Source organism: Calidris pugnax, unplaced genomic scaffold, assembly GCF_001431845.1.
Source record: "Calidris pugnax isolate Ruff unplaced genomic scaffold, ASM143184v1 scaffold252, whole genome shotgun sequence".
NCBI lineage: Eukaryota > Metazoa > Chordata > Aves > Charadriiformes > Scolopacidae > Calidris > Calidris pugnax.
The window spans coordinates 3936306-3963797 of record NW_015091118.1 but is presented as its reverse complement, the minus strand read 5'-3'; the positions used below and the strand labels follow the sequence as shown (position 1 = coordinate 3963797).

The 27492-nt window shown below is 42.6% G+C and overlaps 1 protein-coding gene across 2 annotated transcripts in view; it reads right to left on the bottom strand.

Moving 5' to 3' along the window:
- The window catches only part of FAT3 (FAT atypical cadherin 3), a 430327-nt gene that overhangs the window by 332442 nt on the left and 70393 nt on the right, over positions 1-27492 (bottom strand). Inside the window, exons 1-2 of one of the 2 annotated variants that reach the window (XM_014958335.1) lie at positions 26894-27266; positions 662-3973 (exon numbers count right to left, since the gene is read on the bottom strand). In XM_014958335.1, coding sequence (XP_014813821.1) covers positions 662-3956 — 3295 coding nt within the window. In that variant the 5' untranslated portion in view covers positions 3957-3973; positions 26894-27266. Of the gene's footprint in view, positions 1-661; positions 3974-26893; positions 27267-27492 lie in introns of those variants that run through there. The other variant, XM_014958334.1, reaches the window with a different exon arrangement.

The following is a 27492-nucleotide window of genomic DNA, read 5'->3' as shown; positions in this document are numbered from 1 at the left end:
AAAAATCTTCACTCTAATAACACTGGTTTCTAACATCCATGTTCATAGTACCACCACCAAGGGGAAGCTAGTGCAGCTGGTTTACAGTTAGCATCTTTCCCTGTATTTCTGCCCTTATACAAGCATTCCACATCAACGAACACCGTGCTACAAGAAAGCCTATTATACAGAATGGCCTATCATTCCAGACTGCTAACTCCCACGCAAAATTACTCCCACCAACAATAAGAACAAGACCACAAAAGGTTTTAGCATGAAGTAATTTTTGTTTCTTGCTTCTTATTTCCTTCCATTGGGTTTAACACACCATTCAAGGTCATGGATGTTGTGACTCTGTGGAGGTGACCTGAGTAATTTACGACAATCAACAGATAATACAGTGACTGGAAGCAAGTCATCCTGTAACTATCACTGCTTTCTAAATGGAGTCATCACATAGTTGCTGAAAAGGAATATGTATTATTTCACACCCACAGAGTGATGAATGTAACCAGGTAATTAAATCATGTCATTGCTGTGCCTGGAAAATCCTTATTTATAATTTTATCTTGCCTGTTAAGAAGAACTGAACTTCTTGGTAAGGGTAGAAAATAATTACGCCTAAGCTTTGCTTCTGCAAAAATCTCTGTGAAGCGAAAAGGAAATTCGAAACAAAACTCACCAGTTTCTTCATCTATGCTGAATCTCCCCAGGCCGCTGCCGTCCCTGATGGAATACTGGATCTCTCCATCCCTCCCGGAGTCCTCGTCTCGAGCAACAACTTGCAAAACACTTGTACCAATGCGGGAGTTTTCCTTTACAGATCCAATGACGGCAAAGTCAGGAAAATAGGGGGTATAGAGATTTTCATTAACATCCACCACTTCAACTTCCACAAAAGAAACAGAAGAGAGGGAAACTGGGCGCCCCTTGTCCTTTGCGCGCACAGTCAGGTTGTAGAACTGCTGCTTCTCGTAATCAAGCTCTTTGTTCAGGCGGATGGCACCACTGGCTTTGTCTATCTCAAACCTCCCATTGTAATCATTCACCAGCGAGTAACGGACTTGGCCTCCCAAGCCGAGATCTGGATCATGAGTTTCCAACCAAGCTATGACAGTGCCCACTGGCAGGTCCTCAAGGACCTTCACGTTGTAGCTGGATGGTATAAAGGCTGGAGAGCAATCATTGACATCATCCAAAAAGACTTTCAGAGGCACAACGGAAAACTGCTGATGGCCACTCTCTGCTTTGTCCCTAGCCTCAATCTTCAGTGTGTAGTTTGCTTTTGATTCCCGGTCTAGTTGATCAGCCACATACACCATTCCCGTGGAGCTGTTGACAGCAAATTGCTGGGTGTCTGTCAGTACTGAGTAAGTCACTTCACCGTTGGATCCTAGGTCTTTATCTCTGGCTTCTACTTGGATAATCTCCGTACCAAGACTTGTACTTTCTAAAATACTAACTGAGTAACTGTCCTGTAAAAAAACAGGCTTGTTATCATTTGCATCCTCCACAGTGACAGTCAACAGTCTCCACGCAGATTTCTGTGGATTACCTAAATCATAAACTGTAATATTAAGGAGATACAGCTCTGTTTTTTCCCGGTCTAAGGGCATAAGAACATTAAGTACCCCCGTCTCCATGTCAATGTTGAAACAACTATCTACATTACCATCAGAAATAGTATAAACTACTCTCCCATTAAAGCCTGAGTCTGCATCATAGGCTTTTATCCTCAGGATGGTGGCACCAACTGGTAGATCCTCTGAAACCTTTGCATCAGTAGGGAAGGATTTGTCAAAATGTGGTGCCTGCCTGTTCACCGAATAAAAATCAAGAAAACCATCTTCCAAATTCAGCTTCACATTTGCTTTTGCCTTTTTGAGTAATTTTTCTGCTAGCTTCTGAGCAACTCTAGTTTCTCTACAGCTAAAGGTTTTTGAAGACACCTTCCCATGAACTACTGAAATATTAACATACATAGCATCAGCAAAGTTCTCTCCATCAGTTGCCGTTATCTTAAGGCCAAAATTGCTGTTCTTTATGCCAGAGTTAATTAGAGATTTTTTAAGTTGCAGGACACCAGAGTCAGGATTTAAATAAAAAATGCCGAGTTCATTTCCAGAGATAATTTTGTACTTGACAAGCTCTAACTCATCTATGTCTATGGCAGAAACAGCAGTGATGTGACCACCAACGGGAAAATCAGATGAAATCACTCCCTGACACGCCACTTTTTCAAAGAGGGGTTTGTTATCATTGACATTGCCTATGTATATGGTGACATTCACCTCGCTTTCATGGCGGTAGGGAGAACCCCAGTCAGAAGCTCTCACAATGAACCTGTAGCTTTCTGGTGAGGACTCAAAATCCAGTTCTTCAGATGTGCTGATGACACCTGTAAACTGGTTTATTGTAAATGGTAGTGAGTTCAGACTGGCAATGCTGTACGTTATGTATCCGTTTTCTCCCCTATCTTTATCAACTGCTGAAACTGCCAAAACGCTAGATCCCACAGGAACACTTTCATTGACAAATGAGCTGTAGGAAAGCTGCTGGAACTCCGGAGTGTGATCGTTGGCATCTTCTAACCTGACAGTAACCTGTGCTTTCAAATCATCACCTTTGTTCGTATATACTTCTAATTCATAGAGGTCCTTCTCAACGATTTTCAAAGGACGAGCAGTAGTAATAAGGCCTGTGTTGGGATTGATCTTAAAATACTCAGCTTCCTCACTTGGAGATAGTTTATATTCCACACCCTGTGGCTCAGGTATCAGCTTAACTACTGCAACCACCACACCAGGAGGTGAAAATTCACTGATCGAAACATCATACGCTTCCTTTTCAAACTTCATGGGGACACTTTCTTTCTTGGGACTAGCAATGTGGACCAGTTTGACTGCAGAAAATTTCTGAGGAGATCCTTTGTCCTTTGCTTGGAGAGTCAGGTTACAACCGTATGGGAAGCTGTCCCAATCAATAGGCTTCCTTTCTTTGATTTTGTACTCATTCATCCATTTACCTTCTTTAGTCAGAAAGAACTGCTCTAGCGGATCTCCAGCAACAATAGAAACAGACTCGATTTCTCCGTTGGCTCCTTCATCTAGGTCATCAATGTTAACAACTGCATAGGTAGGCTCCTTGTCTGATGAGAAGGGAATATGGGTTACTACATTTATCGTTGGGGCATGTTCATTTATACGTTCAATGTGAACATAAAGCTTGGCAGTGCTGCTTACACCATTGTTTCCGTAAAGCTTCATCCCACGGTCCACAGCCAAAATCTCAAGATCGTACCTGTTTTTCTCATCATAGTTTAACCGGCCACTTAAGGAGATAACACCACTCGTAGGATGAACTGAGAAGAGATCAACTTTGTTTTTGAAGTAATAATAAAATTCACCATTGGACCCAATATCCGCATCTGTTGCGGTCACCTGTGCAATGCTAGTCCTTAAAGGAGTGCTTTCTGCTATCGTGACAGAGTATGTGGTTGGTGAAAACAAAGGTCTTAAGTCATTCATATCCAAAACTTGGATGTTCACTTTTGTCCATGCTTCCAAGTCCTCTCCTCTGACAGACCCTTTCACCATCAATAAATAGTTGTCCTGGATTTCTCTGTTCAATATAGCTGAATTCCCACCTTTAGTCCTTATTCTTAGGAAGCAAAAGTCTGCAATGATGACTTCCTCTGCTTTAAAAAAGCCTTCGTCATCGCCAGACACTATCCTGTACTTGATGTCCCATGAAAGGTCAGCCAAGGTAATGCCCATCCTCGTTTGACTGTTGACATAGGTCCTGGCTGCTGAATTCTCGTACACCGTGGCATTGTAAGTGGAATGTGTGAAGTGAAAGCCAAGTGGGGTGGTCCCGTGAGCTACCTGGCAAATGGAGGCCAGGAGCTTGACAATCAGAAGGGCAAGGCATGACGGAGGTGGCCGTGAGCCTGACCAGCGGCCCATATTCACCTCCATCACATCATTCTTTCACCCTGTGACAGAGAGAAAACAGAAAACAGTTATCAAGAGATAAAAACTGTACTGTGAAGAGTCATGTCAAAATTACTTCTTACATTTCTAATTAAAAATAAAATATATGCAATAACTAGTCACTGCTTATTTAACAAAACAGGAAGGGAGAACTATACACACACACACACAAAAGCACCAGTTCTGGATTATATTTTTACATGTGTGTGAGAGTCTAATATGTATACATGTGCATAATACATAAATATATATATATGCATGTATATACTCTTTTTTAACATAAAAACCCTATCAGACCCTACCACACGTATACTGACACACACAGAGTCCAGAACAAAAATCACAGTAAAAAAAATTATAAACAGGCATACACATTTGAATAAGTTTATGTAAGTGGATGAACCACACACAGAAATTATTGTTTTTATTTACCAATAGCTCCAACTAAGCCTAAACTTGTTTGCTTTCAGAGCACATTGGAAAATGCATTTTTAGTCCCGACATTTGGAAAGAAAACGGTATTTTCATTATGTATGTAGCACTGTAACAGTCACGTCATCAGTCTTTTTATGGACAGTTAAGAAAGATCACACAATGGATGAAATTTGAGACACCAAGAACAAATAATATATAAAAGTCACTACCCAGGCATTACTTTAATTACAGAAACCTTCCAAAAAAACAAAATTAAGGAAGAATTACAACTAATTAAATGCAATTGCATACACATATACATATGCATACACATACCCAGACACTGAGAAAAGGCAAAATACAACAAAGAAAATAAAACTGCTCGAAGAAGCTCCCCAGTGAAGATTCAGGTTAGGAAACAGCACAGCTGAGACAGCCTGTAGGATTTAACTCTACCTTTGCATTGTATCATAACACATCTGTAATTATCGGCATCACTTTCCACGAAATACACTGGGTTACATACCCTAAGTGAGGCCACAGATAAACACTTTTTCCTGTGTGTCCAATAAATGCTTCATTCTCTGGGTACTACTGACATCCCAGCCTAAGAAAGGTGGAGATCTCCTCCAATCTACTGCCTGTCCTGCTGCCAACAAGCCACCCAAACCATCAAGAGTGTAAATGCATCCTTGCTCAGCTGGAGTAAATTCCAGTTTACATCACATTTCACTTTGGCAACCCCAAACAGAATCTGGTTACAAATAAGGCACTTTGACTCAGTCCAGTCTGTCCCACTCCAGCCACCTCCAAGCAGTGAGAGCTTTCCCATTTATTTCAAAAGGCTCATTATAAATGTGAGTATTCAAATGCAATTAATAAGCAACCATTTGGGGAAGATTTGGAGTTCCTCCATTCAGTCCTGATGTGGAGCAGCCCCAGTGCCTCACTTCAGGGATCTAAACTGGGAGGTTAAACGGAGACAGGGTGAGAGGAGACACTGGCTGAAGGTTGCAGAAGCTGGGAGCCAGGTCCCATTTATTGTTTCCCACTGAAGGGAGAGGGAAGGAGCCCGAGGAAACAAGGCAGGGGCTTACAGTGAAGCAGTGTGAATAAGCTTCTTTGTTACAGAGCACATTCACTGCTACTCCTGAAAATCATAAAAATCAATTTAAAAAGGCAATTATTGAAAGACCCATTGCACACATACATTGTTCTCATTGTCATTTAAAAGCTGCTTGAAAATGTAGTTTTCTCCAAGCTAGAATACAGAGTGGAAAAGGATAGGAAAAGTTGTCGATAATGACAGGGGTTAATTTAAATTTCCAACATGATTTCAACATCCCCTAGGAGATTTATAAATTATACGCAAGTTTTGGAATATGAATTCATGTTAGTTATCACTTCCAATATAACTGAATGACTATTGCACTTTTAAGTACTAAAGACAATCAATTTATTGCTCTGATGTTATAATGTTCACACAAAACACTTAACTTCCTGATCCCACACTCTATATCCCATTGCTTAACACATTAATCAATTTGATCAATTCTCCCAAGTGTTTGTCAAGGCACTCATCTTTCAATACACTTATTTTCACACGCAGTTCTCCCCCTGTTTTGTTTCTTTCTTATTTCCTTTTCTATTATACCAACAAACAGAAAAAGGAAATTCTTTATAAAGGAAATAAAAATTTAAGATTGTATCACTTCCTGGATCTGCATTCCCAAGTAACAGGCAAATCCCCATGGAACTACAAGTGGCATTTTCTTTTTTGAATATCCCCATTCAATTGATGTGCATTTATCATACGAGTGCTATGATTAATATCTCATCCCATACAGTTTATACATCAAATATGCAAAATTCTCCAATATGCTTCATTTACATGAGGGACCAGGTCTCCTTGTGCTCTCCCTGTGCTCAGATTGATCCCCAGGAGACCCAGGATGAAATTTTTCTACTTCAGCTAGGAAAGACTTTTTTTATTGTTGTTGCCATTTCACTCAGCTAAAAGATCAGAGCAGTGGCACCTCATTTTTCAGCACAGCAAACATTCATCAACTTAATCCACCAGTGTGAAAATATCAAAGTCCCTTATTTTCATGGGGCTTTATATGATCACTCTGAGTACTGCCACTAAAAGCTGCTGCTTCAGCCTAGCGTGGGAGATGATGCTCTCAAGTAGAAAATACAACCGATATAGGGTATGCTGCCAGGGAAAAGCCAGCCAAGGGGAATGAGAAATCTTAATGAGAGAGACTCAACTCATAACAAAATAAAGGGCTGTGCCTCTTCTGTGATGTGGAATTATTAAAATACTCTACAGACAAATCACTGTGGTGTTGCCTTTCACCAAGAGCACTTCAGCATCCTCCCTCCAGACTGCAATACCAGCCTCTCCCCACCGCTAAGAGAAAGTGAATTGTTGCTGGTTTACAATGGAGACTGATATTGTGTTTCATATGAGCACCCAGATTTCATTTCAATGCAGCTCAGCAGCTTCCCAGAAATAGGTCTCTTTGGAGTCATGAAATGAATCATATTATCCTATTTACGTCTCATTTGATGGTCTAGTTTCTCCTGTCCACACCACAGTTCAGCCTGAGCTGGTTTCTCTCTGTCATTCATGGCCATCAACATCAGGTTTCCAGGTTCCCCATAATCAGAAATCAGTTTTCCTGAGAATTTCATTGCTACAAGCAAAAATGATTTAAACCCTTACCTTCAGGTTAGCCTTACCCAAGGTTACAGGCTCTGCCATGGCAAACAGGCATCAAAGTAGATATTTACAAAGCTATGTGATTAGGAGAACCTAATGAAAAAGTTGTGTATATCCCAGGCAATATAACATGACAACCTTCCGCTCCCATTCCATTTATCTATTTATTTTTAGAGAAAGCCAGGGCTAAGACCTAATCTCAGACATACTGCTGTAAATCCAGTCATGTCAATAGTCTACAAAGTTTTAGTGGTTCGCTGCAATCAGGATCAGTCCTGAAACACTAAATTCCACCTAAAACCAACATATATATGTATGTGTGTGTGTGTGTCTGTGAATGCATGTTTTAGTTATGTATACATACGTATACGCAAACACACAGTTTGTGTATTTTTAGGTATAATTTCAGGGTTGGCACTAGAAAAAATGGACCTTCACATCAGGCAGCACTTTCAGAGTTTGATTTCATTTCAGATGTGGTATGCAGAGTTGTAACAAGTTCCTCATTGAAGTTATTCATCTATCCATATATTTATACGGCCATCATCATTATATTATTTGAAAGTCCCCATGGATCAGCTATTAAACTGCCACTTGGGCTACCCAAGTATGTTTTATTCATTTACCGAATTCCTTTCTTCTGGGATATTTGTTTTTAAGAGCTCATAATACATACATACTCAATGCACAGGAAATGTAATGCGATAGGTTACAGAAACAAAGTACAAAGCAACCCACCATAAATTAAGAGACATTTCTTTAAAGGCACTTCTTGTCAAAAAAATGTTATGGTTTCAAGTGAAGAGAAAGGTTGTGATTACTTGTGCTTGATTTTGAAAAGTTTGGGCAGGAGCTACTCAAAAAAAAAAAAAAAAGAAAATAATCCTCTGGTACTGCTCAACATGGTTTGTCTGAAGAAAAGAAATAGTTCTAAGACCAGAGACAAAAAGAAAAAAATCTCCTTCTAACTACCCAAGAAAGTGATGAGATAACACAAAGTAGGGGGTCTAGTATCTTTCCGCTCTAGCTCACATTAAATCATCTAGTCTTGAAGTGGAAAGGAAGGAATGGAGAAATAGAATGGTGTGTGTTGTTCTCAAATACTCCTTAAAATAAACTTTAGCATCATGGAGAACTCTGTAATTTCACACTCAGTCACTTTCCTTCACAAAAGTGATGGGAAGTTCCTCCTTGAACAAAGACTAACGATGTGACCCAAACCTTGCAGAGTAGCTGCAGGGACCTGTAGGTGCCTGGTGCTCCTTAGAGGAATTGTGAGTGGTATGAGCGTCATTCCTTTTTCTCATCTTGGCTCTGGCAACCTCCAGTCTGGGCTGCATCCAAACATAACACCCCACCAGACTGAGAAGGAATACTCGAGTCCCAGGAACTGCCAGGATTCCTGCACATCAAATCGTGGCTCTAATTCAATGTGCAGATATGAAACAAGTGCTGTGTGATTCTTTGTTTGATTCTCTCTCCCAAGGCTAATTCTTCTAATCCCAAAGATCTCCATACCATAAAATACTTAAAAAAGAAAATAATGCATATACCTCTTGGGTAAACTCTGAAAATATTAAACAAGTGCCAAAAGGACTTTTAGAGAATATAAGGAATATAGCAGGTAAATGTCTTCAGCAGCCAGGCTGAATAAGCTTTTAGCAGGCCACAATAGGGAAAAGAAAAGAGTATTTTTCTCTCTCTCTACTTATTCTCCAAGCCCAATTACGCTCTATGAGATAAGGATAAGCAATGTGACTAGCTAATACAATACGACTATTTAAGACTTTCTACAGGTCCTTTGAAAGAGAAGACAGAAGAAACCAATCCGTGCTACAACTTCCATCTTCACCACAAGGACCCAGAGAAGCTCCTACCTATAGGGTCCTCTGGGATGGGAGGAGAAAAAACAGTTTCTCAACTTGAGATGATAAGTTTCTGAGAGTCAAGGTATTCATACACCTGTGTGCATGGGAAAAGGGATCAAAAAACCTTAGCTTAAGGGTTTTTACCTTGATTTATACTTCTGGAGAAGCTGGGAAAGGCAGGGTACCTCCTCACACAGGACCGGAGCAGACAGGACCTCATGGTATGGAAAAATACTACAATTTGAAATCACTCCTCTTTTCTCAAGAGTTGTTACAGTTCCCTTTCAAAGGCACTGATTCTATTAAATAAGTAGCTTTACAGCAAAAGCTTATATTCTAAATTATAAACATATATTTTAGAGAACAGAAGAACATTAACTTCACATACATACAAAGTCTAACTAGTATATAGTGAAGTGATGCATCTGCAGCAGGAAGAGAAGCTCTTGATTTTGTTAGACGTGACCTCAGTTTTACAAGTAAATTCTTCCTTTCACTCAAATGACGTCAACACTGGCAGTAGCCTATCTGTTCTTATGGTGTAATCATCAAAACACCAAACCTACAAGCTTGTCACACAGGCAAATCCATGCCCCTGAATGGAGCCTCTTACTCTCAGTGCTATTTTCTATCACCAGCAGCAATCTGCCCCCACAAAAACTTCTGCATGACCCAGCCAGAAGGACCTGCAAAAAGCCTGCAATGCAGATCAAAAAGTTTTCTTGATTGGTTTGTAGTTGTTACTTATTATCCCCTGTACTCAGCACTGATGAGTACTGTGTCCAGTTTTGGGCCCCTTACCACAAAAAACACATTGAGGTGCTGGAGCGGGTCCAGAGAAGGGCAACAAAGCTGGTGAGGGGTCTGGAGCACAAGTCTTACGAGGAGAGGCTGAGGGAGCTGGGGTTGTTCAGCCTGGAAGAGGAGGCTGAGGGGAGACCTTATTGCTCTCTACAACTACCTGAAGGGAAGGTGTAGAGAGGTGGGGGTCGGTCTCTTCTCCCAAGTCACAGGCAACAGGACTAGTGGAAATGGCCTCAAGTTGCACCAGGGGAGGTTCAGGTTGAATATTAGGAAAAATTTTTTCACTGAAAGGGTTATCAGGCATTGGAATGGGCTGCCCAGGGAAGTGGTTGAGGCACCATCCCTGTAGGTGTTCAAAAGCCGGGTTGACATGTTGCTGGGGGACATGTTTTTTTTTGTCAGAGTTAGGCTGACGGTTGGACTACACGATCTTAAAGGTCCCTTCCAACCTCGATGATTCTATGATTCTATTATTAAAGGCTTATATGAAGTGATAGGAAAAAATGCTTTTCCCAATTGTCAGTATTTCAACAAGGAGGTGGGAGCCCACGTAGGTCAGTGCCCTCTCCTGGAAGAAGCCTTTTGCATAGTGCAGAAATATGGAAAACTCTTCCAAACTCATGGAAATTCATAATTAAGGCACATGGAAGATACCGACCTAGGAGTTTAAAGACCAAAGGTTCATTCTCACAGCAAACCTCTGGCACAGACTAGACATAGCCAGGGATTTCATAGAATCATAGGATGATACTCTGCCCTCGTTGCACATCATTTATTATTATTGCAGTATTATTTAGCACATTTAAACTTCCTCTAGCACTTCCTCCACCCAGACATCTTCCTTGAGCTGTACCCCACAATAAGTCACCCAGCTAGGAAAGGCTAACAGTTTGCTGGCCAGGAAAAGAAGTGAGAATATAGAATAAGAATTTAGAATTTGTGCCATACAGAAATGAATTTAAAATGGGTATTCAACTCTAGGCAGGAGAGAAAAAAAATACTTCTGAGTGACACCGACAAATTTACAACAGGGGATATATTCATGGGGCTACCAGCTCCCCAATGAGCACAAAGATATCATTTTCCATGTATATGATTATATCATGATGTGTTTATCCCAAAAAAGAGAAGATGAAGACAAAATGACCATTTCTGCAGAGTAAGCCCTTGCAAGAGACAGCGCTATAAATCCTAACCTTCCTTAGAGCTGCAAATCCTCCTGCTGCCTGCATATAATTTCACACGGGAGAAAGGCCGCTCAGCATGTAGCAAGTGTAATTCCAGGCCGTCCCTAGGAAGTGAAGATTTAGCCACCCAGCCATATGTTATGAATAACTTTGTTTTGCTAGCAGGTGCTGGGGATTTTTCCATACACCACCAATTTTTGCCAAGTATCAGTTCATCAGCAAATCCTTCCACTCGCAAGCAGGAGCCAGGCGTCATTTGTCTTCCCGGGGAGCGGGTGCAAAGGGTCTGTCGGACTCTCCCTTCCCCCCCGAGGATGAAATGTGGTTGGGGAAACGGTCAGGGGGGAGAGAGGAGGAATAATTTGCCGCCATGTGAGATCTGTCGAAAGGGAATTCCTGGGAGCCACCTTACAAGGGATTTGAGCTTGTCCCTTGGTGGTCTGCCCCGAGGGAAACAAAGACTGATAGCCAGTTTTCATGCTTTGTGTATTTCCAATCCCCCCAGACTCCTGCTTCTTAATCACTGTAAAATAGGGAAGCTTTGGGGCAGCTTCAAAATGAGCCAGTTATTTTCATGGGGTCTACGTGCCTCTTTATGAAACACACTCAAAGATACTATTTCTTGCTTACTTGGCACTTCCCCACCCCCCCCAACTTTAAGTTTATCTCATAAATCTACTTTGACCCCCATCCAAGGAGCCCTGGTATGAAAGCTCTTTCTAGGTACAATATCTATGTAAAAAGTCCAGGACTGCTGAGTCCCAATCCTGTCCCTGCTGGTCTTTCCCCAGCTCTCCCTTCACCACATGTTAACGTGGATCCCCCCAGATGGCCAGTTCTTTATCGAGCTGCACCCCTGGACATGGGGGGCAAGGGCTCTGCTCACACCCCCAAGAGATGCCAAGGACCAGTGGGCAGGATCACACCCTGCCATGTGGCACCTTCCAGGTGCATCGGGACTCCAGCGGGAGGGATTCGACCAGGCTCTTTCCAAACGTTACCCTTACTACAATGCAAGTTGTAAATACAACTGAGACCAGAGAGTGTTTTGTAAAAAAACCCTACAGCAATCCGATCTCTACTTTTCACAATCCCCAGTGAAACGCAGCAGTGGATAAGCACTACGAGAGCCGTGGCACAGCACTGATGCAAATGTGGTGACCCTGCACCCGAAAAAGCATCTTCCACCTTTCCCACGCGAGGCTCAGTTCCCACCCTGCTCACAGACACTATTCCATGGTAGTTTTCCTGCAAACCCATTCCTGCGAGTCTGCCGCCGGCCTGCTCTGTGTTCGGGATCCTGCACATACTCCTCCTGACAGCTTGCACAGGCTTGTATAAACTATTTGGATATAGTTTATAGTAAGAAAGAAGTCTATGAGATTTACAACTACTGTTTCCAGGGCCATAATAGGTATGTAGGTGTAAGGACTGGGGTAAGCTGCTACTCTCAGAGGAAAAAATACTATATATCTCCCTATGACATTCTGTGTGGGGAGGTAGGGCAGCTCAAGGGGTCCAGACCTTTATAAATGGGTAAAGGGAGGGTGGCTGAAAAAGAGATGAACATACAAAAGCCCCATATATAAACGGACACCATGGGAATAGATTGTTAGGTTGGACAAGTTGATCTTTAAAGGTCCCTTCCAACCCAAATGATTCTATGATTGTAAGATACCAAGTCAAAGTAATGACAGTCCCATAAGGATTTTACAAAGGGACTGTGGGATAAAGCATTTCACTCCACACCAGACCTTGGGATAAGCCCAACACGATTCACTGAGTGACAGAGAGGTGGTCTCAGGAGGATTGCTCCCTGCAGTGGCTGAAAAGGCAGGCATGGACTGAGTCAACAGAAACAAGAATGGACAGCCAGGGGATGGATGAGCAGAGACAGAGAATGGGACCTGATGGGTGAGGTGAGCTGAGGGCTGGTGAGCAGCACCAAGGGACATGTCCCCATAACCAGCACGGTGCCATCTACCACCCATAGCGGCAGAGGCATTTTCTTGCCCGCAGGATGGCAGGCTCATTCTCCAACCCCCAACTCTAGGGGGTTGTTCATCCTCTCATTTCTACCATAAAATCATGGTGTTTGGTCCATGCAGACACTACACTCGAAGTGGCCTGAGAAAATGGAATTGCCTGAGCAATTCAGGAAGAAGTCTCAAAAAAAGACATATGGATGCATCCAGGTGCCATTAAGAAAAAAAAAAAAAAAACAGAACACAAATAAACTGAACAACCACTTGAGAAATACCTAAATCTTATGATTCTGGAGAAAAACGAAAAAAAAAAACCAAAACTGTCTTGAGGCTAGGAACTGGATTATTGGTTTTACAATGCTATTTCTCTTCAAGATGGCTGTGACACATAGCAATAGAGCGGGAACGTGCTTGAAGTGCAAGGAGCAAATATTTTGATAGAGATTCTCAACAAGTTTGAGATTTGAGAATGAAACTTAGACTTAGCAGTGCTCGTTTTTCTTCCAATAGGGCAGGAATCTGCAGGGTGCTGGCACCTGCTGCTGTGCTGCAGGCCTAACACAGAGCTGCTTCTGCTTCTCGAGCAACCCGCTTCAGCTGTCTATAACCAACTGGAGATGTCTACATGGGTCTCACTCCCAGGCACAGCAGAGCAACCACCTTTCTGAAAGATAGCTCCCCAAAAATGTCCTCGCATTGGCTCCCTGATGAAGTAGTCTCTGAAAATTTGGACCTAGCCTAAGGCCACAAAAAAATATAGAGAAACAATCATTGATGAATACAGTTTCTGCTTTCTAAATACTCTTGTGCAAAAAATCAGAAAGGTTGCAGTTTGTTCAAAAAGGCTATTGCTATCACTTTTTCAAAATATATCCAGTTCAGGCCATGGAAATGGTTAACCTGCCTAAGTAAGAAGCAATGCATGGATACAGCAGGTCAAATACACCACAGTTTCTCTCAGGTAAGTGGAATCCATGCTGCAGAAATCACATGGGAAACAAAAAAGTAGATGGAGTCAGCCTTAAACCAAATAAAGTTACAACAAAACCCCAGAAATTTCCTTTCCAGCCCATGTGCTAAGGCCAAAGCACTGCAAGGAAGAAAGCCTTCTGTCAAAGCTGGCCTTGGACCACTATCTGCATTAGAAATACCTGAATCCATACAAGGTGCTCAATCCAATTACTTCGCAAGGGATATTATAACATGCTAATTCTGACGCACACAAGGGAGTGCTGGTGGTGTTCAGACAGACAGATCTGCCTTGGCTGCACAGAAGAACCTCTGGTCGCACCTTTGGTCTCACCTCCAGGCCCACCTCCACCAGGCACTCGCACCCCAGCGAGCAGCCACCGAGGGAAAAGCACAGCACTGAAAGTCTTCTGCACGCTGAAACTCCCACCGCATTCAGACGAGTTACCCATACTGAAACCATGACCCTTCTGCCCCCCTCCGATGGTCGGCACAGGCATGGTTATTTGAGACGATAACCACTTTTTTAGCTAACCAAAGATTAACTGAAACCGCTGTGGCTTCAGCTTTCCAACTGGCCCAGTTCAGTCACCGCAGCTGGGAGTCCCTCAAAGCCTGTTGCATGTTTGGAAAGGTCCAACTTTGCAGGCACAGCCCAGTTAAAAGCTCCACAGAGCAGAGATCACTATTTAAAGCTGAACTGTTCGCTTTTGTTTATTTATAGCAAAACCATTAATTGCTAATTACATATTTGTTTGCTGGAAAACCAACGCTCCAAAATAAACATTAAGTTTAAAGACCATTCCCAGAACACTGAACGGTATCAGGAACAGCGCCTAAAAATGTAAATCAGAAACATCAAAACACATCAGGATTTCAACTGGAAGAACAAACAACCCATTATTTCTGTGCCAGAAAAGAGGTTACCCATAAGCCGTCAGTTAGCCGCACAGACATCTATAGTCCAGCAGTTATTTATGTCCTGGAGAATGACAGACACCACTGCACAGTATCTGTTGAAAATATCTTCATGGCAATCAGCATATGCTAGACTAAATGAGGTATTTCTTAACACAGTTTTGATAATCACCTTGGAAAAGTGCCTTTTCAATATCTGGCATTAGAGGCAGAACCTCAGAAAGAGGAGCATTTCATTTATGAGCCAGTTTCATATGTCAAAATCATACAAAATTAAAAAAAAAAAAAAAGAAAAAGAAAAAGATTTTTTTAGCTCTGTTCACTAACAGAGCTCCATGCTCCCCTTGGGAGAATCATGCAGTTCCCTCAAATATCTGCAGGAGTCCCGCATGGAAAACTGGGGAAAACAGCCTTACAGAGCTACAATCTGCCCTTTCTCCATGAAAGGCATTTTAAACAAGCACAGCAGCCCGGGCTGCACGGAAAGCCTCCCCACCAGCCACGCTGGGAAGCAGAAACTACTCCACAGCAGACTGCTATCTACACCTGAAATCCTTACAGATACAGGGCTTGCGTGAAGCACCCACATCTGCTGGCTGTCAGAAAAGCTTCGCCTGCAAAGCGCCTTCATCTGCCCTGACAGCACTGCCCTCCAGTTCCCTGATTTTCACGCCTGTTTGAACACCAGGTAAGAGCACACATTCAGCCCATGTCCAGGGTAGGAAACAGGCACAAATGGCTCAAGCCCCTTGCTCCAGGCCCCCATAGGAGACACCCCCACCATGTACTCCAGCTGCCAACTCTCACTGGGGCAGGAAGCTTTCCCTTCAAAGCAATGCCCACCAGCATTACAGGACTAAATTTCCAAACAGAGGGTCACACCATTGTTTCTCACCACCGTTGTAATGGCTACCATTCAAAACTCATCACTTATTCATAGTTCAGGAATTTGGGTTCAGTGTTCAAAATTACATCTAGATCTTGAAAAGTTAATTGGAGACACCGATCATGAAATGGAAGCCAGAAAGGCTAGACTAGATGATCTTAAAGGTTCCTTCCAACCTAGACAATTCTATAATTCTAAGGCAGGGGTAATAATAATAACAACAACAACAACAGTGTCATGACTCCACAACAACAGTATCGTGACTCCATTATGCTGTTGAAAATGGTAGCTGCTAGGAAGAACAGGCGCATCTCTTAATGCTTCCCCCTTCTCCATTCGTTCTCCTGGAGTCAGGATCATCTGCAACCCAAGGTCAAGTTGCAAATCTGTTCTCTCAAATTCTGGACAAAAAGCAAACGTGGCATGCACACCAAACACTGGCTGGGGTAAATCACGCAAAGACATGAGACAGCGTCAGGCCTGGTCCCTCTGACTACAATCATCCTGTCTCATCCTGGAGGGTGAGGCTGCCAGCCTCCTTGGTTTTTTCCCCTCCTGCTGGGAACCCATGCTGCAGTGGTGCCACACCGTCTCCCCACAGCCCCAGCAGATAAATCCTCCTAATGGGAGCCACCCCATTCCTTACATGCTTGACAAGCAGAGAATCTGTTAGCAGGGTGGACACCTTGCAGCGCACGATGCTGAACATCCAACGTAGTGCTTGCCAATTAACAGGGCAGGTCACATCTCCCCGAGCTGCTGATCCACATCCCTAAAATACTGCTGGTTCTGCATTTTCTGATCATGCACCAGGACGGCAGGAAGCAATGCCAGCAACCCCATATCATCCCACCACATCCTTCTCTGTACCTCCAAAATCCAGGGGTGGCTGTGCTGAGCTGCTCCACCACTCCTGCCCCATGCCAAAGGTGCCGTGCCAGTACGGGACCGCCCTGGGCAAAGGCACATGGACCTTCCCTCTTAGAGCATCCCACAGAAGCAAACCCACACCATGTCCCCCCGCCTCCAGCCACATGCTCACCATTTTCCCATTTTTTCTTTTCGGGCGAGAGACAGGGAAAGCTGCTCCCCCAAAATAAAAGGACTTCAGCCTAAATAATAACTGCTAGCTCATATCCAGTGGGGCTCGATGCTGCTGAATTTAAAACCTCAATTAAAAATGAAGTTTCACAGAGCAAGGCGCTACTTGCACATAGCTGTTCTTCCTAAAGCTCCAATGTGCTCTGATTGAAAGTCAGCTGCCATTTCAGCCTGACCCCTGCAAATCTCCAGAAAGGTTAAAAAAAAAAAAAACCAACAAAAAAGGTATGTCAGAAAGCATCAAGTCAAAGATCAAAGCCATCAGGAATAACTTCACCTGATTTGAAGTTTTACTACCTGTTTCCTCCTTGTTTTTAAGATGAAAGTATAGAGCAAGAAAGTTAAAGTTATAAAACAGCAATGCATCAGCTTACTAAAACAAACCCAGCAAAATTACAAGTCCATACAGAAGGGGAAAAAAGAAGTGTGTCTCACTTGTGAAACTATTATGCATAAGAAGAAAATATCTGGCTATAATATATTTCTATACCACTTTTTAAGAAAAGGCTCTCAATAGCTTTTGGCATATGAAAGCCACTATGAGGACTGCAATAAAACTGAGTGTACTGTAAAGGAGCCATCTCCCATCCATCCCTAGAATTTATGTTCCAATGCTACTGTATTAAATTCTGTATTCTGTGGCTTTTGGAAAAATGATTTTATTTTATTAAATGAACTACACAATATAATGTGTCTCTGAAGAAAAAGTATCGGCTGGAGCATAAAGTAGTTCTTTTAACACTAAAAAAAAAAAATGGTTCAAACTTAAAAAACGCTTTCATTAAGTGAGCACACTCTCAGTGTGAGTGGGGGTGTACACACACACACACACACACAGCCCATTTCACCATGCTCAGCTGCCCTCATACCTCATGTAACTCCTCAGCCTGTGACAGTAACAGTCATTTAAGAGTTTAAATCCTTGTTGCTGTGTTTCTGGGGGATATCCTAAGGTCCAATGAGGTCTCAAAGAACACGAAAGCATTAATATTTTTTTTTGACATGCAAAAATAGCGCTCCCGAACTGACATTCCTCCAGTGTGTGTAAAAGCACCTCTGCAGCACATGGAACAAGCATCCACGCTGTGGGCTGTGGAGGTGACAGGGACAGAGCTGCACGCTCACGTGTGGGACCGTCGATGGGCCACAACCTGCCATGTGTCACCGCACATCTCTGCACATCGCTGTACGAGGCCCAGCCATCAGAGCCCGATCCTCCCACCAACTTCTTTCCAGGAGTCGCAGACACTCTACAACTGAAGCAAAGACCTATTATATTCAGGCACAATCATTTCACGCCACAGCTTGGTGATCACTTTATGGCAGGATAAGCCACCGTGGCCACCAAAGCAGCTGTCCCGGCCTCATTCCCCTCCTCCCATCCTCCACCCCCCTTTTTTTTTTTTCCCTTTTTTTTTTTTTTTTTTTTTTTTTTCTAAAATATCATCGTCTTGTGTGACCTCACAGAAGATTTTTTCCCCTTTTTTTTTTTTGCCCTTTTCTTCTTTTTTTTTTTTTTTTGTATTTTCTGTTGATTTTGTTCTCACTGGGGATTGAGATGCCCTACTGCAAATATGCCTGTGAACAAAAGGGAGGGAGGGAGATGGGAACGGGTGCCTGGGGCAGGCGGGAGGGATCCTTTCCATGTCCATGGCAGCTCAAACTGTTTGTCAAACAACAGCCGGAGTTGAGGCAACCAAGATGGTGTGTAAAGAGCAGGAAGTACCTTCGAGAAACATACTGAACACTATCAAAATACCCAAGTCTTAAATAGACACATGAAGTATTTAAATGCTTTCACACCCATAACAAATTTTGTTTACTGCCCAGCATTTAAACAGCTTTTTCTTTACTATTGTAAGATTGTTCCCAAACAGTGTGAATTTGATGTTGCAATGAATAGTAGCACTTCAACTCCTATTTACAACCCATTCAGCAACATAATTCCACAAATAGCACGCAGGATTTCCACACTTTATGAAATAAAACCTGTTCTTGGCTCAAAAGAAGTTGTGCAAATTAGCTGACAAAAATCACTTCCTTTTGTTTTTCCTCTCTGATATAGAAAATTCAAGGAAAAAAGAGAATCACTAAACCAAGTCATATGAAAAACTTTATTAAAACCATTAGAAACACCAAGCATTGTTCATGTCCCTCTCGTAATTATATGCAAAATGCTTAGTATCCAAGGAAACAGCGTAGTAATGAAGTTGGAGACTACTGTATAAATGCACCTTCTAAATCACCACGAAGAATGTCTATTCCAGTGGGACTGGCCAGTTTATTAGTGTGTGACACCCTGATCGCTTAGACATGCTACAGCTTAAAAACAAAAAGCTAACAAGCTACTTTTGCATAAAGAACCCTTTTGTCCGCCCTGTATGAACAGCCCCTTCTTAGCATCTAGTTACAGAGTTCCTCTGCAGAGTTGCGGATTTCCCTAAGCCTGTATTCACCTACGTGGGAGCTGTTCAGAAATCTGTAATGATGGGCACTAATTGAACTGCATAACCAGCCACAAATGAAGCAGAGATGCCGTCCTTTGCTCCAACTTCTCAGCAAACTCAGATGTGCAATAGGAGAAATACTGAAACTCTGCTCTTCTCTGGGGCCCAGTGGACTGAAATCCATTTCATTAGTGTTAAGCACTAACACAAACTGACTCATGCCCACGTTATTAAAATTAATTTAAAAACGAATACTTTTGCTCCAATACCAACAGCTCGTTCTCAGGGTTCTTTCCTAGGAAGACAGGCACGTCTTCAGTAGGAAGCCAATGGAAAAATTAACTCCTGCTCTTTGGAGTTAGCACGTAGATCATTGTGCCAAATCCCTGGATTTTAGGCTCTATTTCAGCAAGCATTCATTTATTCTCCTGATTTCTGTGGCAGCTTATTCCACCCAACAACCACTGAATATAAAGCAGTTCCAGCCAAGTTCAACCACCCCATCACTTCGTGGATTAACTTTGGTATTCCTCCCTTCCAGTACGAGTGACAGCTTCATGGAAGCACATACCTCAACATCCCTGCTTCTTCCATCGGATGCCTCTGTAATCTTTCACTGTGACCTTTACATTCCCTGTGGCTCATTCTTTTCCATGACTGTAACACCCTTTATGTAAGCAGATAGCCTAAGCCACACACTGTATTTCCAGCGTGGCCTCAGGCAGAGATAGCCAAGTGCTAGAATAACCCGACTGCCAGCTCCTGCCCGGTGGCACATACAACTCCGTCACTTTTTTGGATGCTCTCAGGCACTGTTCTGATTTGGTAAAAAAGGCTCCATCGTGTTCATGCTGCCTCCTCTTTTGTACCTTGTCTCTTCAGTTTTCACAAACTTTACTTCTTTCCTTCTATAACACTCATTGCCTCCATGAGCAGATCCAAAGGCAACTTATCTGGCCTTCTCTTTCCACCCACGCGGCTTTGGGGGGGTCTAGCATCGTTGAAACAACACTCACATCTTCAGTGTTCTCTCCCTTTTCTTACACCTCCTCTCTTCCAGACTGGCATGGGGCTGATCCTTATTTCTCACCACCACAAACAGCTTCACCTCATGAAACACCTCGCTGCTTTGACTGGTGCTTTCTCCTCTCAAGCTCCGAAGCTCACTTTCACACACCATAATAACTGATCTTGCCCAATTAACCTTTTCAGTCGGCTCCTATGCCTAAGATGTTTTCTTAAAAAGCTATAGAAATTAGGGCCATAGCTTTCTTTCGTTACTCCTTTTTTTCTCTCTGTCAATATATCCCAGTTGTACGGCGTGTCAGAATGGCAATTTCTGCATTGTGTCAGTATACCTACAAATCTCCCTCACAGTACCATAATTATCTGATGCCTCCTTAGATGCCTCTTTAGATTGCTTTCTTTAAGCCCCTCTATAATTTCATAAACAGGTTACCAGACTGGCTAAAATCTTTATTTTGCCTTTAGAAAATAAAAAAGAAAATTTTACTTGAAGTAGTCAGAACATCAAGTTTACTTCAAGTAGAACTCCTTGAAGCAGTTGTGTTAGTTGAAGCAGTTAAGTAGGTGGACTTTCTCCTTCCCACTCCATTTTCCTGTACTTCCAGCTCATCCACTTCAGCAGCACTGTTTTTTCCTTTTGTCTACAACCAACAGTGACCACAGCAGTAATCTTGAGAATATCACTCCTTTCTCAAAAGCCACATCAGAGCTGGAATTACTAGAAACACTAAACCAACAAAATCAAAACCCAGCAAGGGTCAAAACCTGTCAGTGCTGTGAGAGCTGGTGCGCCTTATCTAGAAACTTTCTGCTTAATGTAAAATAGTACTTAAAAGTTACGATGCCAAGCAAAGCTTGTTAATTCAGAAAACTCAAGTCTAGAAGGGTAAGGGGACATTTCAATAACTTTCCAGAATGCTGCTGCGTATACAGACTCCCCAAGAACTCACCAGCAGGAAACGTTGAGGGAATCTGAACTAGTCTGATTTCTCAAAGACAGACGCTTGAAAGCAAAACTGCAAATATTAACCGCCTCCACAAAGTCTGTCACCAAAAAGGTAGCTCTCCTGGCCAAGTCACCAGTGGCCTCATTTCCAGAGGCGTGAGGCACCTATAACTCCATTCAACAGGAACATCACTGTTCACTACCATGAGAAAGCTGAGCTCTTCACCTCTCTCTATTTTAGCTTACTTATGTGGCTCACGCTTATCTGCCTGCCGGGAATGTCGTGAGGTATAATTAGTTTTGGTCTGTAAAACACACTGAGATCCCCCAGAAAAGCTCTATACACATTCACAGTAGGATCACTGCAAGATAATTTTCTTGGCATCACTGGAGTAAGCAGCACAAGCAGCCAGAGGACAACTCCAAAGACGAGGTACTCGAAGCACTAAGCTGTGTGCAATCCCGATCTCCATCTGGAAGATCAAAAGTTTCAGGGGCAGCTTTTTGGTGCAACACATGCTGAAACCGATGTGGGAGTTAACAGCAGTTTTACAGAAGAGCACGAGCAAAAACATTCTCATCAATGTCTTTCAGCAAATATAAAGAAGGTCAAAAAAACTCCCACCTTAAAAAAGAAATAATAGGGGGGAAAAATTTAAATCAACAACACTAACAAAAGCACCATATGGGTTTTTTAAATATCCCAAACAGCTTAAAGTTGCCCAGACTTCTGTATTCATTAATTGCTCAGGACACAGATTTATTTATTTATGGCTCAGAAAAGAATTCCCAGCTCGGAGGCTTTCCAAAGAACAAGCCTCCCCAGTTCTGCATGGCCACCTCAGCCAACTCGCCCTGCCGTTTCTTATTCTGATGCTAATGCAGTTCAAACAACCCAGCCCTGCATTTTTTATCTATGCAATAAGCCTATCTTTAGGTCACTTAGTTGTGTCAGTTTAAATCACAACATTCCCATAGAGAAAAATCTGATCATTTTGTTTACTTGTGGGGACAGAGGAGGGAGAAGAAAAAAAAAGTTCCTTATAAAAATGCTTTTTTGTTTGTGGTGCCTAATTCAAGCCCCACTGAAATCTGCATGGATTTAAACAGCAGATGAACCATGAGAAAAAAAACACATTTTAATTAAGACTTGTACAGATACCTTCAAGACAGGATACCCTGAAAATACCTGACTGTGCATAGGCATATCATATTATATATATTATTAGGTCTTATCCAAAGTCTGTTGGAATAAAGATCAAGATCCCATTGATCTCTGTGGGCTTCAGATCTCTCTTTTTTTGTAAAATAAGCCCGGATTCGGCCACTCTGGCTTTCACAAGCATCCGCACAGGGATATTCACAGGACTTCTCACAAGAGGGAAAAACCATGAAGTTGAAGCCATCCATGAAAGGTACTGGATTTATTCCAGATGTGGGACTGTTTTTAATTAATTTGGAAGCATTTGAAGTATTCGCTCATTAAATATGCTTTGTATTTCACACATGCACGTAAGAGAGTAAGAAAAGCCAAAATTGAAGCCAAAATCATAATGTCTTATTAAAAAGACTCTGACATCACTTTTAACAAAATTAGGCTCACATGAAGACAAGAGTTACAGCACTGCCATAACACATCACACCAATATCCAAAGCAGGTGGTTCCTGCACTGCCCATCCCCAAACCTCACCTGGAGGAGGGGAAACCTCACTTTGATGTGGAGGACTCATCAATTGGGAACTCTCCCACCTCCACTCAGCCCTGCACCTCTCTGCACAGGATACTTCTCAGTCTGCCCATCACCATCACTAAGTTTAAGTTCAACAAAGCCATCCCCTAGAGGAGGATGAAAAAACTTATGATAAATCTGTGTGCCAAATGACCATTACTGGAAAAAATTTTGCATATGCTCATACAGAAGAAGCAGCCCCAGGGGAGGGATCAGGGAATGTAGTGATAGGACGAGGCGTAATGGTTTTAGACTGAAAGAGGGGAGATTGAGATTAGATACTAGAAATAAATTCTTTACTGTGAGGGTGGTGAGGCACTGGACCAAGTTGACCAGAGAAGCCGTGGATGCCCCATCCCTGGAAGTGTTCAAGGATGGGGTTTTGAGCAACCTGGTCTAGTGGGAGGTGTCCCTGCCCATGGCAATGGGGTTGCAACTCGATGATCTTTAAGGTCCCTTCCAACTCTAACCATTCTATGATTCTACAATTCAAGCCACCAAGAGAGAAGGAAAGAGACTTCCTTCAACTTTTGAGGTCTTGAGCCAATGACTACCAGCCACCTGTCCCCCTTCAATGCCAATTAAAACAATCTGTGAGCATACCATAGTCATCTACAGATGTGAGAATAAAACAATGAACTTTGTCAAGTTCACAGCAAAAAAAAGCTCCACCACAGAGACATAAGAGTGAATTTGTACACCAGCACCAAGGCCAGGCCTGCTCCCATCCAAGCCAGGTAAGAGGGAGGTTGTCCAGTGACACTCAGAATCACAGAATCACAGAAACTTCTAGGTTGGAAGGGACCTTAAAGATCATCTTGTCCAACTGTCAACCTAACTGACAAAAATAGACACCCGCACAACAAACAAGGAGCATCATCACTAAACCATATCTCCCAGCACTACATCAACCTGTCTTTTGAACACCTCCAGGGATGGTGCCTCAACCACCTCCCTGGGCAGCCCATTCCAATGGCTGATAACCCTTTCAGTGAAAAAATTTTTCCTAATATCCAGCCTGAACCTACCCTGGCGCAACTTGAGGCCATTTCCTCTCGTCCTGTCGCCTGTGACTTGAGAGAAGAGACCGACCCCCACCTCTCTACACCCTCCCTTCAGGTAGTTGTAGAGAGCAATAAGGTCTCCCCTCAGCCTCCTCTTCTCCAGGCTGAACAACCCCAGCTCCCTCAGCCTCTCCTCATAAGACTTATTCTCCAGACCCCTCACCATCTTTGTCGCCCTTCTCTGGACCCGCTCCAGCACCTCAATGTCTTTTTTATCGTAGGGAGCCCAAAACTGGACACAGTACTCAGGCAAGTTCACATGCAGAAAACCACAGACCCTCCAGCGCAGTCAAAGCATAGACACGTTTCTGCTATATCTAAACTTGTAACGGGACGCCGTTCACCCCAGAAGCACGGCATTCTTGAGGAAGAGAACCTGTATCAGCCCATGCTACGCCTCACACAACCACTGCTGGATGCTCCCAGCATCCAGGGGATCCAGATTAGGTCAGATATTCCCACTGCACACTGCAAACTCCTCCGTAGACATCACCGTAACGGGTACTCCGTGGTGATAGACATCAACACAACGCGGCTCTTGCCTCCCCTCTAGCGGCTGACCCACCACAGCCGCTCGCGTGTCTTCTGCTGCCGCTGCCAACGCCGTGAAGGGCTGGAGCGTGGCCCCTGGCAAAGCCACCACAAGCTGAGCCTCCAGCGTCTCCCCAGCCCGGGCTCGGTGCCACGGCCAGGCAGGAGTGTTATCGCACAGGGAAAATGCACAAGGCAGAAATGAGCACATCTGGGCAGAAGCTGAGATCTTCTGCTGTCACGGGAGCCCAAGACTTCCCGTTTTGAGATGAGGTGAGCAAAATTACTGTTTAGCATGAAGAACCATAGCTAAGTTCAGAACACTTTTTTTTTTTTTAAATTATTACTTCTCAGAGACCCAAAAGAATCAGGTATTTGGTAACTGAGAAACATTCAAACTTTGCCTTCCCTAAGTTTTATATCAGACAACGATGGTTTTGCCACCAAGGGTCAAAATTCATTCTAGTGATCACCAAACAAGTCAGTGTCTCAATGACCTCTAATCAATTTTACCAAATGCCACCAAACTCTGTGTGATGCTTTCCTATTCTAAACCAGCATACAAACATTAAAAAAAGCCCCGTAACTTCACATTTCTTCACAAGTCATCTTTTTTTTTTTTTTTTCCTAAAAAAAACCAAGCAGGAACATTCAAGTTTCTTTCCTTTGGTTGCCAGTGCTAAAATATGCTAACAGCATTAAGGCAAGGGACGACTTGCAGAGCTCACAATCTGTATTCAGCATAATTAGCAGATGCCAATTTAACTTATTACTGCTTCTTCCTTTCTATATTATAAAAAGGATGTCAATGAAAACCTGTTATCTAAATGACTGTTTTCTCAGTGCTGATATAAAGCAACAATCATGGGAAAATAGAGTCACAGAGCATGTGTTAGGAAATCTCTGATTTTGAAATGACATTATAAACAGCTACAGTAAAGAAAGAAATTAATGCCTGCAGACAGGACTTTTCTCTCTTCCTTCACACTTTGCATTTTTAGACTCTTTTTGAGCTAATTACATACTTGGTGGCATTCCTAGTTATTCAAATAAGCAATGCCACATTCAAGGTACACCAATATTATTAATGAGGTTGCTCAACTGTCTTAGCCACTGATCATTTTAAAGCATGAGAAATGAACAGCCTTAAGATGCCTTTTCTATGCAGAGAACTAAGAGCTAAGGAGTCAGAACACAAAATACCTGTGAAAGAAACCAAAGCAAGTCCTAAAAGATCAGCCTCTTCCAAAACGCCAAATAACGGACTGAGTCACAGCTAAGGGGACAGTTACTGAGTGCACTTCTCCTGCCTGCAAAGCTGAAACACATTTTATAAAACAAAGCCCTCTTGAACTAAGAGGCTGTTGAAAGATGCATCCAGCACACACACATGCACAAAAAAGCAGTGCACACCGAGGTTATGGCTTAAACAGGTTTTCTAATACATAAACGATGTAATGATCCAGTCCAGGCATCATTTGCTGCTACTTCTGCTTGGTGAAGCTGCCTTCCTGCTAACATTTCTGTGTAGTACAATGCAGTGCAAAAAAATATTTTAATAAACTATCTTCTGACTCTCAGGGCTAAGTTGAAAAGCCTTGTAAGGCTATGCTTCTCTGCAGCTTTAATCGATTTCAGCTATAACTTCATTTGTTATGCCTTACAGACAGTGTAAACTTCACCCTTCCCAAGAATTAAGAAAAAAATAACATTTCATACTCTCCCATAAGCAGCGTATGTAAAGCACAAAACAGAACTGCTGCACACATACCCCCAATTAAATTGGTCTCTGTGGAAACTAATAACTTTCCACAGTATGCACTGTAATCCAAGTAATAATTTTAAACAGGCATAAGCTGCAGTGTGCTGAACTAAGGCATTCTTACCTTGCAAAGAGTGCTTGAAGACGTTTAGTTACAGTACAAGAGGAGAACGTGCATGTTGCCAAGTATTTCCCATGTAAAGGGGATATGCCTTATCCCACACATGCGCACGCACACACCAACTGGGTGCGTGTGCTTCCTAGGTAGAGAAAGAGGACTAGGAAAGATAAGCAGCAGCAATAACGCCCCAGCTTTATGTCTCAATCAGTAGCAAGTACAGCTGGAGGAACCTTTGAGATGAGAAAGGAAAAAATTCCAAGAAACAAGATTTTTTTTCTCCTCTGGAGGCAAAGAGCTTTGCTTGGGTCACCTATAATACCTTAACACAAAAATCTTCGTAACCCACCTCCCTCCTGAGCCAATTAGTTGCACATGTCAAATGACACTGCACAAACAATGCACAAAGACTTTAACAAAAAATATTAAAGAATCCCTTACCTTTTAGTCAGAATAAGTGACAGATAACAGGCATGAGAAACTCAGTTGGCACAGTTGCTGTACATATTTCTCTGCGGACTTCTCTTTAGTGGTCCCAAAAGCACTGAACATAAAAAAACTCCAGCCTGCCTGCTTCATTCTTCAGCAACAGAGATACATGCTGTCACGGTAACGCGAAAAAGCAAAAAAGAACCACAGATCTTAGTTTTTAAAGCCTTTGTGCTTATAGGGAAGAAAAGGAGGGAGCGGGTAAAAGAAGGAACAGAGCAAACACTTTTTCTAAGAGAATCTGGTCTTGGCTGTAGAAGTAACCACAGCACAAGATCATTCAGTTTGAATTTCCCTGTTTGCAAGCTCCTTGGGAAAAAAAAAAAATCAGTCTTTAGGGGAAAAAAAAATCAAATGCATGGATGGGGGGAAGGGAGAGGAGGAGGAGGAGGGTACTGCTCCTATGTGACATACATATGGAATGAGCATTAGAACAATGCTGACAGGACAGCTAAGCAACTGCACTCTGGGGCAGCAGTTTTCAAAGCAGAGCTTTTGCAGCTTTGCAGAAAGGAGAAGAAAACAATAAAAAAAAAAAAAAACCCCCCCCC